The 12,236-nt window shown below is 46.1% G+C and overlaps 1 protein-coding gene across 3 annotated transcripts in view; it reads right to left on the bottom strand.

The window, feature by feature from the left end:
• The window catches only part of inpp5a (inositol polyphosphate-5-phosphatase A), a 185,552-nt gene that overhangs the window by 29,594 nt on the left and 143,722 nt on the right, over positions 1 to 12,236 (bottom strand). For all 3 annotated transcript variants that reach the window (XM_031835845.1, XM_031835844.1, XM_031835843.1), the window contains exon 10: positions 221 to 316. In XM_031835845.1, coding sequence (XP_031691705.1) covers positions 221 to 316 — 96 coding nt within the window. The remainder of the gene's footprint in view (positions 1 to 220; positions 317 to 12,236) is intronic.

Here is a 12,236-nt window from a genome sequence, read left to right as displayed (position 1 = left end):
AATTCTCGCCATAGGGCCAAACTGAGCAAAGCCTTGTAAAGCTGTACTAGGCTGGCCTTGTCACGTAAAGGCCTGTAGATTCTAACGTATGGGAAAGGTTGTGTCATTTTTCTCTTATTACAAAGAAGCTACTCTATGTTTAGGTGAGATGCTACACATGAGTAATTCTGATAAAACGTTGAAATGTCAGATACAGTGCATTTTCAATAATGTAGCATACCTTGCGATCGTTCTCAGATTCTCTGAATATTAGCTTGTCAACTTCATTGGTGTCACCTAGTCTGACCGTCTGCATGGTGGCAGTGGAGCACAGACTCTGTAGTGGGAGAGAGGAAGGAAGGGAGACGTGGGGGGAGGGGGGGGGGGGGGTTAGTGGCAGGATTCACTACTTCTCATAGAGCAAAATATCATACTGAGGTAGATAGGCTTGGACAAAACAAATGTAAATGTGTATTGTGTGTTGTGGTGTCAAAGGATGGCAATTTATCAAGGTACAGCAACAAAAGACGACAAAACAGTCCATCTCTCACACACATATGCGCGCCCGCGTACACACACACACACTTGAAAAGAGGTACAGCCTACAGTACAGAAGGCTATACTGTATCACATTACTGATGCCCATTCTATATTCCACACACAGAACACATGCACACCACTACGCATTTGAATTATTCTTTAAGACACCCCCCCCCCCCCCCCCCCCCCCAAAACCTAAAAAAAGCTCAATTTTACTGTCCCCCTCGTATGTATTGACCCTGTGGACCGTGTGCATGGTTAAATTCCCCTTTGTGGACTCTTTTAACAATTAGTTAAACATTCGACCATCTGTGTTTGAAGACAGTTGAATGAGGTAATCCCTCAGCCAGTGGTTCCCATACCACACTGCAGGGACAGCAGCCTGATTGAAATTCAAAGCACAGATTAGTTAATCAGGTCAAGCCAATATAACAGGCAGAAAAAGGGCCTTTAGACTGAAATGTCACAAATCAGTCTTGCTTGCTCGAAACGGCACACCAGATTAGAACAAACACCGAGCAGTAAGTGAAGTTCCCGGTCCCCCCCCCCCCCCCCCCCCCCAAAGCTGGTTTCTAAAGCCCTAACAAATCGCTCCATCTTTCACTCATTTAGGCCCTCCAAATGCAGGGTCAATATGGTCCCCTGTCATCCAAATGCTAATGCGCTTAAGTGCGCTTAAGCAGCTTTGTTCAATGAATAGGCCAAAGAAGCTGGAGAAGGGCAAGGCAGAGATACTTTCCCTGTTAAAAAGTAATTGTAGCCACACCAGCAAAAGACAATCCGCAAATGTCATTTTTCATGCACTTCTACGATTATTACAAAAAAACGTACCAAAACGGGTCTCTTTTGGCATCTTTCATTGTTTACTTAGAACGAACGACTTCAAAACGTATCGAAATAAAGCGAATCAGAAAACAAAATGGAGCCATTAAGTGAACCTCAGGACATTTAAGCAAATATGTGTATTTATTTTTGGGGAAAAAGGTATCTTATTCAAATGAGCCTTTCAAGTTAGTGACTTGGTAGCAGTGTTTGGCTCTCCTTCTTCCCAACCGAAGTCCTTCTGTCAGCTTTGCAAATCCAAAACCCAGCCAAGCAGAAATCCCTGGTCACTTCAGGGCCAGCAGCACTGCCAGAAACCCACACAGCTTATTGGACAAAAAACAAAACAAACAAAAAAAAGATATTTGAAGGACAGAAATGGCCTCTCCATTCGCGTTCAAATTATTTCTGTAATCCAGTGAGCGTTGGCCTCGACCAAGAAAGGGTCAAGGTTGCTTATCACTATGAATATGTCCCCATTGCAAGTGAAAAGCACACCTGCGCACAGTTTTTTGTACTAATTTCTTCTGAGAGCGTAGCGCCATGAGATCATAGGTCCACAATGCTGTAGCTTTTCTATCACACCTTTCGCAAACTGTTTGTCTCTCAACCGAAGGTACAACAAGAAAAATCAACAATTGACACAGTGCCATGTATCGAGGGGAAATTATTTAACTTGGCTTACATTTCTCTGGGTGAAACTATACCATTTTAGAGAAAACCAGTTCATCTGAGAGGAAGTGTTTTTGAGAAACAAATACGTTTTTCAGAATAGTGCGCCTACAGTGAAAATCTGCCTAATTATGCAGAACAAATTATGCAACTTGTTTAGTCTACAATCTGCGTCCCCTACACACCCAGCAGTTTGGTGGTGGTCTGTCCTCACAGTGGTTCAGGTTAAGCAGTTCCGTGGCCAGGCCTGACGTTATTGATTGATTCATTTATGTGTTCATTGACTATGACTGATCAGTGAGTCATGGGAGTCTGAGGCGGCTGATTGTACGCCATTGATCACAGTGCGCTCCTTTGGCCTCGGAGAAAAACAACCTCCCTCTCCTACACCTCCTACACACTCTCTATAACTCCCCCACATCCCTAATTTAGATCAGCCTAGCCTGCCGACCCACCAGCCCTTTGACCATTTCAGGGACCTTAGTCATGAGATCCCCCCTAACCTAACGAAGAGGCAGGGTAAATGGGAACGCCATGCCGTCGCTTAAGTCTTATAGATAAATGCAGGACGGGACTGAAAGGAGAGACCAGGTGTTCTCAGATATACGAAATTCAATGGGAAAAAAATATCCTCAAGCGAAGAAAAGATAACCGAGGACAGATGTTGACCACGAGTTAACCCAAGCTCACTGCCGCTAATTGTGGATCATGCATCTGGTAATAGGCACCCTGGGTAAGCGACGAGAGAGCAAGAATGAGGCTCCTGAACAGAGCTCTCTCTTCAAGTAGGGCCGGTGGCTTGGCCGATCAAAGCGCCTGTCTTTTAAACATATTACATCTAAACATGCTCTCATTGACTCCCCAAATGATATTAACGGAACTAATTTGAGTTAAGCAATAGGCTTTTAATTTGATACATGAGGATGTGGGGGAAAAGAAGAAAAATAGACAGGACAGCTGTCAGGGATGAGAAGTTTGGAAGGTAAACAAGTATGTACAGTGGGATGTCTTCACTGCTTCGGAACGCCAATAATCTCCAACAGCCCATAGAAAGAGAGTCCCCGGCCCGGCAAAGCTTTGCATCGTGGGTCACAGGTCAACACAGGAGACAGAGGGCCTGTTTGTGGAGGGGTTAGATAAGAGGTTGCCCCGGTGAATCTTGGGGGATGGCGCTTGCTTTGGGCTTCAATGGAATAATCTCATCAGTGTCCGAGAAGGAAATGGGTGGTGAAAAGACCTCTCTATTCCAGCTGCTCTTTTTAAGAGACAAGGTTAAAGCAATCTGTCCCACTTCAAAGCACAGGCACACCGACTGTCTCTCCCCTTCTGCTCCTGATCCAGCCCCTCAAACAGATGGAGGAGCTCTGCTGAGCCCAACGCAAACACAACACTGACACAACCAACAAAACCATGCCGCAACCCCCATTCAACCCAGCCACAACCCATCTGACACGCCATTCCCACACCTAAGACAACCTACTGTATACTCAAAGCCAGTATCCCCCCTCTTGCCCCAATATACCTTCCATTCAGCACATCCAATACCGCGTGTAGACATGCATAACAAATCTCTGTGCATGCGGATATGGCAGTGTTTCCCAAACCTCTTCTCGACCAACCCCTCCAAATGCACAGACATATTGTCATACAAGCACACCCGATCCAACTAATCACCAAGCCCTTCATTAAAACAAGTGTGCTGTTTCTGGAATACGTCAATTAGGTGGAACAACTGGGGGTGCTCAAGGAGAGGTTTGGGAAACACTGCTGTATTGGTTTCAAGATAGCACATCCCCCTGTATCTGAGGTAATATGTCTCGTCCTCTCCACCACGGCCCAGTCCAAGGCTTGTAACGTCCCAGGGGTCCACGGGCATGACCGTGTGCCAGGTGACTGCCCTGGCATAGCAATGCGCAATGGTGGTTTTATTGGATTTACGCCAAAGAGCCTGGACACTCAACCCCACCACTGGGTGATTCCCATGCAATAATTTCCCATGCCTACTGTTCACTCTCCCACCACCCCCATTCCGCCCAATATAATAACCCATTGAGTGCAATTAAATCTCGATTGTTGAGGAGAGAGCGAGAGAGAGAGAGAAGCGACAATGAGTTGGAATATGGCCCTCGGGCCGCTGTTGCTTAAAGAGATCATTCTCCATTACGCCGAGGGGGGACGGGGCAGGGCTGGCCTTTGTGTCACCGGGTGGGGGTGGGGAGGGTGTCATTGTCACGGCGTGCCATTATTTTCCCACCGCTGCGTGAGGAGACTTGCCAACTCGCTCCTGAGTGGTGCCAACGGTTGGCAGGTTTGGCTTAGCGCGCTCCTCCTCTCTTCCCTCTCCTAATCAGCCTGCACTACATGCATGATTGAGACATCTGCCCTACCGGTGAGGCACTCAGATCCAAAGTGGGCAAAAACAAATGTCCTCCCCACCTGCCACCCATTACCCAGGGAGCCTTTAAATCAGGGCTGACCCTCCCCACCCAGCCTGCCTGGAGACCAGCCAGAGAGCTCCACACACTCTCCCTGCGGGTTGCTAATTAATCCCACTAAACACAGTGGATTCATCAATGCCATGGATGAAGAACTAGGGGGGGGGGGGGGAATAGTACACAAAACCATCTCAGTAGGAGTAGAAGTGCTGATCTAGAATCAGTTTAGCCTTTTATATCATAATGGATACGATTATATGGACAGGACAGGTGGACCTGATCAGAGATCAGCAGTCCTACCCTGAGACTATTTATTATGGACCCTGACTGTGGCTTTATCCTGCTACCCTCACAGTTAGCGCGTTACCCTATTTCTGACCTAGACTCACACTAGGCTAGAGGTAACTCAGCAGGGACCATGCACGGGTGTCTTTCTGGTCAAAAGAATGGTCGACTCTCCTCACTGTCTCGCCTGAGCATCCCCCAACACACACACTGATACATAAATACACTCTCATTGCTTCCCATGAGCCACAGAGTGTGAGAGCTGAGGTACGGTGATAGCAAGCCGCACTGGGGGGTCTCCAAGTGTGAAACACCCCCTCTCAAACGAGGTGAGGTAAAAGGGGTGCGCGAGGTAATGATAATGTGCCCTATTAATCTTGTGCATTATAACATCTGGAAAACTTCTCTAAAACAACGGGTGGCATTAGGAGGGGTGCCATTCTTGCCCCTGTCCTTCCTTCAGGGCCCTGCCGAATGTATTTGTCCTTTCCTAAGCATAATGGACAGGCCACAAATCATTCAGGACAACAGGATGGAGGGGTGGGGTGTGTGTGTGTGTGTGTGTGTGTGTGACTGTGTGTGACTGTGTGTGTGTTCGCCCCCCCTGGTATTTAACTCCTCTGCACGCCCATTCTCCAGGGGCCCCCGCAGGACAAATTGCCCTGCTTAGTTGTCTTTGAGAGGCAGTGCAGCGCGTAGAGAAAAGGACAGGGCTGAAACACAGGGAACAGCCCCATAAAAATTCATCACTTTGAACCCACGACCTCACCCTTCTGGGGGTTCCAGAGTAGACTCACCCCTGGAGCTGGGAGCAGGCACACAGCAGTACCCCCCCCCCCCCATCACACCAACACATACAAATTGTTAATATAGCCAACTTCACCAACCTTCCAAACATACACTCATTCCACACTCAACATTATCTCATACACACTTGCGAAAGCAATGAAACAGACAAAACCTCCCCAATCACGCACATTTTACCACCACAATGGCTGACGATAGACTTCTCAACAGGAAAAAGCCACCAGATGCTTCATTGTGTGTGTATAAAGTGGTGGCAGTAAAGGAGGTTGGGAACTCCTCAGCGTATTAGGCAAAGTAAGAGGAGTCATTGTCTCAGGCCTGGCTACTGCCGCGTTACTGCCACCTGTACAAAGAAAGCCTAATGAAAGATTTCATCTGAAAACCTCGGCCGGCCCACCTCCCCTCTGACACTTTAAGTCAGCAGTTTGAAACCAATCACGGCAGATGTCCGCAAGGCTGTTTAACGCACAGGAGTTACTCTCAGGAAACGCAATAGGCCTATAGTCAGTCCTACAGTCAAACCCTTCCTTTCAACAGCTCGCCTCCCTTATTGGGATGATGCCTCATTTGAACGTTGTTCGATATACGTTTTGGAATGGACGTCAGTGCAATTAATACTTTTTCACATCTCAGAAGAAAACCTATCCTCCCAATGAAAAATACAACATGAAAGGGAAATTGAAACATCAGGTGATGATTACTGTGTGGTACAACGTTAAAAAAAAACTTTTAAAAAAACCAACAAAGACGCAGCTTTGTGGCCATTACAGATCGTACACACTCACTCAGCACTGTTGGGAGTTGTATTTACTCACATATAATCCCAAAAACGTTTTGCTCATTCCACACTAGCTAGGGACTGATTTAAGTTAGCCTAGAGAGTGAGGTTGTGTGTGTGGAAGGGGTTTGTTGTTGGAAGGTTCAATTAGAGAATATTGGAGAGGTGATCAACTAGTGCTCTATTAAAAAGAGACCAGAGGCTCTGCATGGAGTTCATTACCGCACTGATCAATAGCGATCCTGGCTGAACAATTAATGAAGCTCTAATCCTCCTGTCCCCTCTGGAGGGTGAGACCTGGGCTGTGTTCAGTAGGCACCAAACGCAATGGAAAACCGACTGACACAGGGAAGGACTAAGCTGAAATTGTCCAAAAAGGAAACCCTCCTTTATGTTTTCCGGTGCAAAAAAAAAAAAAAAATGTTTGAAATGTTTTCTGTTGCATACCCTAATGAAGAGGGCAGGGCTTTATCCTTCAGCATGAAGGATAAGTCCAACAAACACATTTCATGCACATAATTAGGGCCCAGAGAATTACTATTAGGCTTTAACTAAAACTTAATACAGGATTATAAGTAGGGCCCTGGGTTTATCTAAGTAGGTACTAAGTAATGCAGTCAGGAAACTAAATGAGACCTGCACGTAAGTAAAGAAACGTAAGAGTTTATAATACTGTATTCAATCTTTTTTAAAATGTATTTATTTATTTTAAAAAGGACCCCGTCACAATGCCTCCCCGGAGACAAAGAACAAGGATTCATTTGGAAGCTAGCGCCACCCTTTCATTTGTTTAGGGGCATCTAAACGATGCGGCTTGTCCGGCAGGGCGACAGGGGAGCCCTGTGGTGTAATTCAGCCTGGCGAAGGGGAAAGAAAGGTATACAGAGTAGCCCTGCTACCCCGCGACGCGCTAGGCAACCATCTTGTGGGTGGGCTTTGTGATACATTTTACACATTTTTCATGACCATCCCTCTAGATGTGACCCCACTCGGGGTCCCTTTATGCCCCTGACAGCTCTGCGCAGGAAAACATGCTGCTTCTCTGATAGCATGAAATCAGGGAACAAAGGCCCCCGGGGAGAGGAGAAGGGGGCCGGCCGAGGTGCACTGTGCTCCGGGCCCCGCCTGGATCTGGACACAAACAGATGTTAGGACAGCCCAGTGCCTCTCAGCCTAACAGTCCCCTGAAAGGAAAGTCTTGTAGGTGAAATGGGCCTGAAATGGATTGTCTCGGGCCTCCTCTAAGACAAAGACGAGCACCTCCTCAAAGAGCCAGGCCAATATGGCCGTCATAGATAAATCACTGGGGGGAGGGGAATTGTAGAAAGAGGCCCGTGATTTCTCACTGTGCCACTTAAAAATGGGGCCTCTTAAATATGGGGTATTTGTCGGAGGGCTGTGAAAAGAGCTGAGAGACTCCTCATGTCACTGAGCAGAGTTGTTTAAAAGCCCGAGGTGCCAACGCTGGGTTTACAGCTGTGCTACAAAGAGACACTCTGTGGGACCACCTCTCTGTGACTGACAGTATCTATAGCCTATCCAACCCCATGAATCAGATCTCTCCATCTCCTTTGGATGGATACTGCATTCTTTACATTCTCCGTTCAAACAGCATTAACTTCTAATTGGATATCTTTCCCAGATGTTGATACGTAATGAATACGTTGTGCTATCGAGAAACTGCCCATGAAAGTAGGACTTGCTTGATATGATTGATATAAAATAGAATGGTATAAATGTTAACAACGTTAACTCGCAAATTACGTTTGACTTATTTTGAGCTGGAACAGAGATGACTTGGAGAACTTTCCCGGGGGGGGGGGGGTAGAACCTTATGTAAACTCCATCACAGGGTGGAGGAAATGGAATGGCTGTGTGTGTGTGTGTGTATCTCTCTGTGTGTGTGTGTGTGTGTGTGTGTAACCCCCTCAAGCATTGCATTAGTCAAACATAGATTGACATCATACAAGCAAGGCACTATGAACCAGGCACAAAGACAACCTTATCCTCAACAGTTTATGCCACATTTCATTTGGGACTAAATAAAAACCCACTGTTAGCAGTTGCTGGGCTGCATGGACGGGCTCCATTTTTGACTATGATAGAGGCGAGGATGACTCTGTGGAAAAAGTGTCTATCTAGCGCGTTGGGAGACGAGATAAAACCGATAAGATCCATAGGGAAACTCAAACTAAAGCATTCATCTCATAATTCAACATAATAGCGCTCATCTTGTCTACAACCATGTACACTCGGACTGCCTAATATCGCCACACACACACACATCCTAGGGGGTGGCAGCTAGGCAGCTCTAAGCTCATATGACAAGACTATATTAGAACATGCTTGTCTGTCTGCCTGGCCATGTGCGTTTAGCTAATATCCTCATATCCCCATTGTGGCGTAACCTGCCTTCCTGACCCAATTTAACACCAAACCTTTCAGTGAGACTAGAGTCCCCTCCGCTAGACAAATCGGCTTGTTCCTTTTCTTCGCACCCCCCCCCCCCCAGAGTGAAAAGCTTTCCTGAGCCGTTAAAGACGAATGATCAGTGCTCCGGAATGTTGGGGGCCTTGTCAGGAGAAAGGAGAGGAGGATGGAATGGAGAAAAAAAGTCCAAGAATGAGGACAAAAAAAGTCCTGCATTCAGAAAGAGAGCGAGATGGAGATTGGTGGTGGCGGTGGGGGGTGACAGGGAGATGATCGAGAAAGACAGCCAGAGAGTAAAAGAGGGTGAGTGAGTGAGCCAGCTGAAAGAAACTTGGGATGAGAGAAAAAAAAAAGTGTGAGAGAAGTGTGTGAGGACATAAATGATCAAATGCGAATGAGAGAACTAAAGCCCCACTAGAGACTAAGAAGGTGGGGTAGCCAGAGTGACTAGCAGGTGTGGCATCATTGACTGAGGGTTCATTGGGGCTATGGCCCAGGCCAACCAAGGACCAGAGAGGCCACGACGCTACGGTCTGAGGGGTGCGGTGGGTGACCACTGGTGCCAGGCGCTGCCCTCACCCCCTGTCACACCATGTCATTTACCCCTGGCATGGCCGGCCCAGCTGCCAGCAGCTCCAGCCAGTAACACAATGGCTGCAGCTCTTGTTGATGATGAGGCTGTTGTTGATGAGGAGGACCAACAGAAGCCACTGCTTGTTCTTCATTTGCAGAGTGTTTTTTATTGCGGAACGGCGTCCTGATCAAAGCGACATCGCTCAAGTTCCTCCCTTGTCACCGAACTCTCGCTCTGTGTTTCCATTAGCATGGCAAGCAAACAGAGGAATAAGAAGGAGAGGAGAAAACAGGCTCTTTTGTCCCAGGGGGAATAATCTCACTCTATCCAGATGGGCTCTCTCTCATATAATGGGGCCTCTGTGATGAATTACCCAGATCATGAAGGTTTATCTTCATATAGACACATCTTTGTCTGAGATACGAGCTGATAAAATTTGATCTAGAATCAACATTTAGTCACGTGACAAGGTGAGGCTGTATCATGACGACCTCACAAATGTATCTCGTAATCCCTATTTTTGGATTACTGCAGTCCTCATTGTCAGTGATAACATGCGTTTAAAAACCTAAGATGGTGATGCTAAAAGATACACAATGTTGTGATACATTGAGAATCTCATTGTATGTGATAGAGATTTTGTTAAGTTTGGTTAAGTAGGAAACTCCCACCTGCTGTGGGATTTGGGGACATAGTAGGCAGTAGTGTGTGTGTGTGATCAAAGACGTGAAAATGCGTGTGTGTGCTCAATCACGTAAATATGCATGTGTGTGTGGGTGCACATGTGCATGTGTGTGACAGCAGCCAAGGAGGGTCACAGTCCCCACAGTCCCTGGTGTCCAGGGTCCCCCGGAACAGAGGCCCAATCAGTGCTAGCCCAGTGGCTAACGGATGGATGGCCCCCAAAATTAATTAGCCTGACTAATGTAGTGTACACTTAATTACACTCCCTCGGTTTTGATTAATAGCAGGGCCCACGTTAGCACACACGCTAATCAAAGGCAGTGGCAAAAAGGGACAAGGCAGTGAATATTATTTACCCAGAAACAGGCAGTATGCATCAAAAGACAGTATGCATCAACAACCCTAAATGACTCTTTCCAGCCAATTTGAAGAGTAATGTGTATGTATCACACGAAGGCATAAATACATTATTACAGTCATGGAAGAACACATGCAAGCAATCACACAAACACTAGTGATGCGCGGGTTGTCTTATAACCCATAGTCCCTGCGGTTATATCCGCGGGGCGGGCGGGTTTAGGGTCATGAAATATTGTGGGAGGGTGGGTGGGGGCGGGCGGGTTGAATGAAGAGAAAACAATGCACAAATGTATAATTCTTGTGCAATTCATATCTATAGACTACATACATTTGAGGTTTTTCTTTCATTATTTTACTGCTGTTAGTGCGTAGCAAGCCTAAGCTTTAGGGCCTAACCGTAGCGTGTGAAATACACGCCAATTGGCAAACGCTTAAAATGCTTTCGGTAACTTGAGCAGAAAAAGTTATCAATGCACTGAGGACAAAAAAAGGACAAGTTTAATTCAATAAGAGAAAAGATGTGAAATGGAGAGTTAAAAATAAATAGAAGGGAAGGCCAGAACAGTAGTGGTAATGTTGGGGAAAGGTTTGGCTATGTGGTAAATGGGGAGGATAGCAGTGCTGGCTATGTGGTAAATGGGGAGGATAGCAGTGCTGGCTATGTGGTAAATGGGGAGGATAGCAGTGCTGGCTATGTGGTAAATGGGGAGGATAGCAGTGCTGGCTATGTGGTAAATGGGGAGGATAGCAGTGCTGGCTATGTGGTAAATGGGGAGGATAGCAGTGCGGGCTATGTGGTAAATGGGGAGGATAGCAGTGCTGGCTATGTGGTAAATGGGGAGGATAGCAGTGCTGGCTATGTGGTAAATGGGGAGGATAGCAGTGTTGGCTATGTGGTAAATGGGGAGGATAGCAGTGCTGGCTATGTGGTAAATGGGGAGGATAGCAGTGCTGGCTATGTGTTATAAAAATTTGACAGTCACAAGATGGGGACATCAAAATGGCACGTCAAGGGAATTGTACTTACTGTTCAGATGGGTTAAATGGAATAGTAGCCTAACTGAAATCTGAACACTGTAGGTCTATTGCAAGTAAGGCATTTCACTGTCCTTGTGCAGTTAAAACCTATATCCTAATACAATATTAACTCCTGCAGAATTAAGCATTTCTTGCAGTAAAATGATACACCAAAAATGCTGACTCGGAGTGGAGAAATATGATTTCTATCTTTCAGCATCTTGAGAGAATGAATGTGCAGTTCCAGGCCATCTGTAAAGGTGGCGGTGCCATCTTTATCAGCATCATAAAAACAGATAGTATTTCAACCACATAAAATATGCATCCAAGCCGAACTGAAAAAAAAAACTAAAACATTTTGGGTCATTTTAACAGCTTTTAATTTAAAGCAGAAAGAGAAAGCAAACTTTACCGATGTTAACTACATTGACGCATTCGTTCAATCGATTTATGACATTCTGGTGAGCAAGGGTTTACTTAGTCTTCTAATGCAACAAGTAATGACAGAAGAGATGGAGCATGTATCTAATTATAGACGAGTTGACTAACAAATAGCCAAACAAAATGTTGGAAATTCTAAGCAGAAACATAGGCCTATCTAAAAAGGCCTGTCAAAAAATCGTTCAGCCATCTGACTGTACAGCACATTTTCTGTAATTGCGGGTTAGGGTCGAGTGTGGGCCTAATTTTCATTTACCACATATCAGACGTGGGATCAAGTCCCTATTAATCAAGCCACAAGCAAGTCTCAAGTCACAAGGTCCGACTCTTAAGTCTGAGCCCCAAGTAGAACGAACGGGTTGAGTCAAATCCAAGTCGTGCATTCCAAGATAAAGTCGAGTCACAAGTTTAA

The sequence above is a fragment of the Oncorhynchus kisutch genome, linkage group LG11 (genome assembly GCF_002021735.2).
Source record: "Oncorhynchus kisutch isolate 150728-3 linkage group LG11, Okis_V2, whole genome shotgun sequence".
Lineage (NCBI taxonomy): Eukaryota > Metazoa > Chordata > Actinopteri > Salmoniformes > Salmonidae > Oncorhynchus > Oncorhynchus kisutch.
The sequence above is the reverse complement of the archived record's forward strand: the minus strand, read 5'-3'. Positions and strand labels throughout refer to the sequence as shown.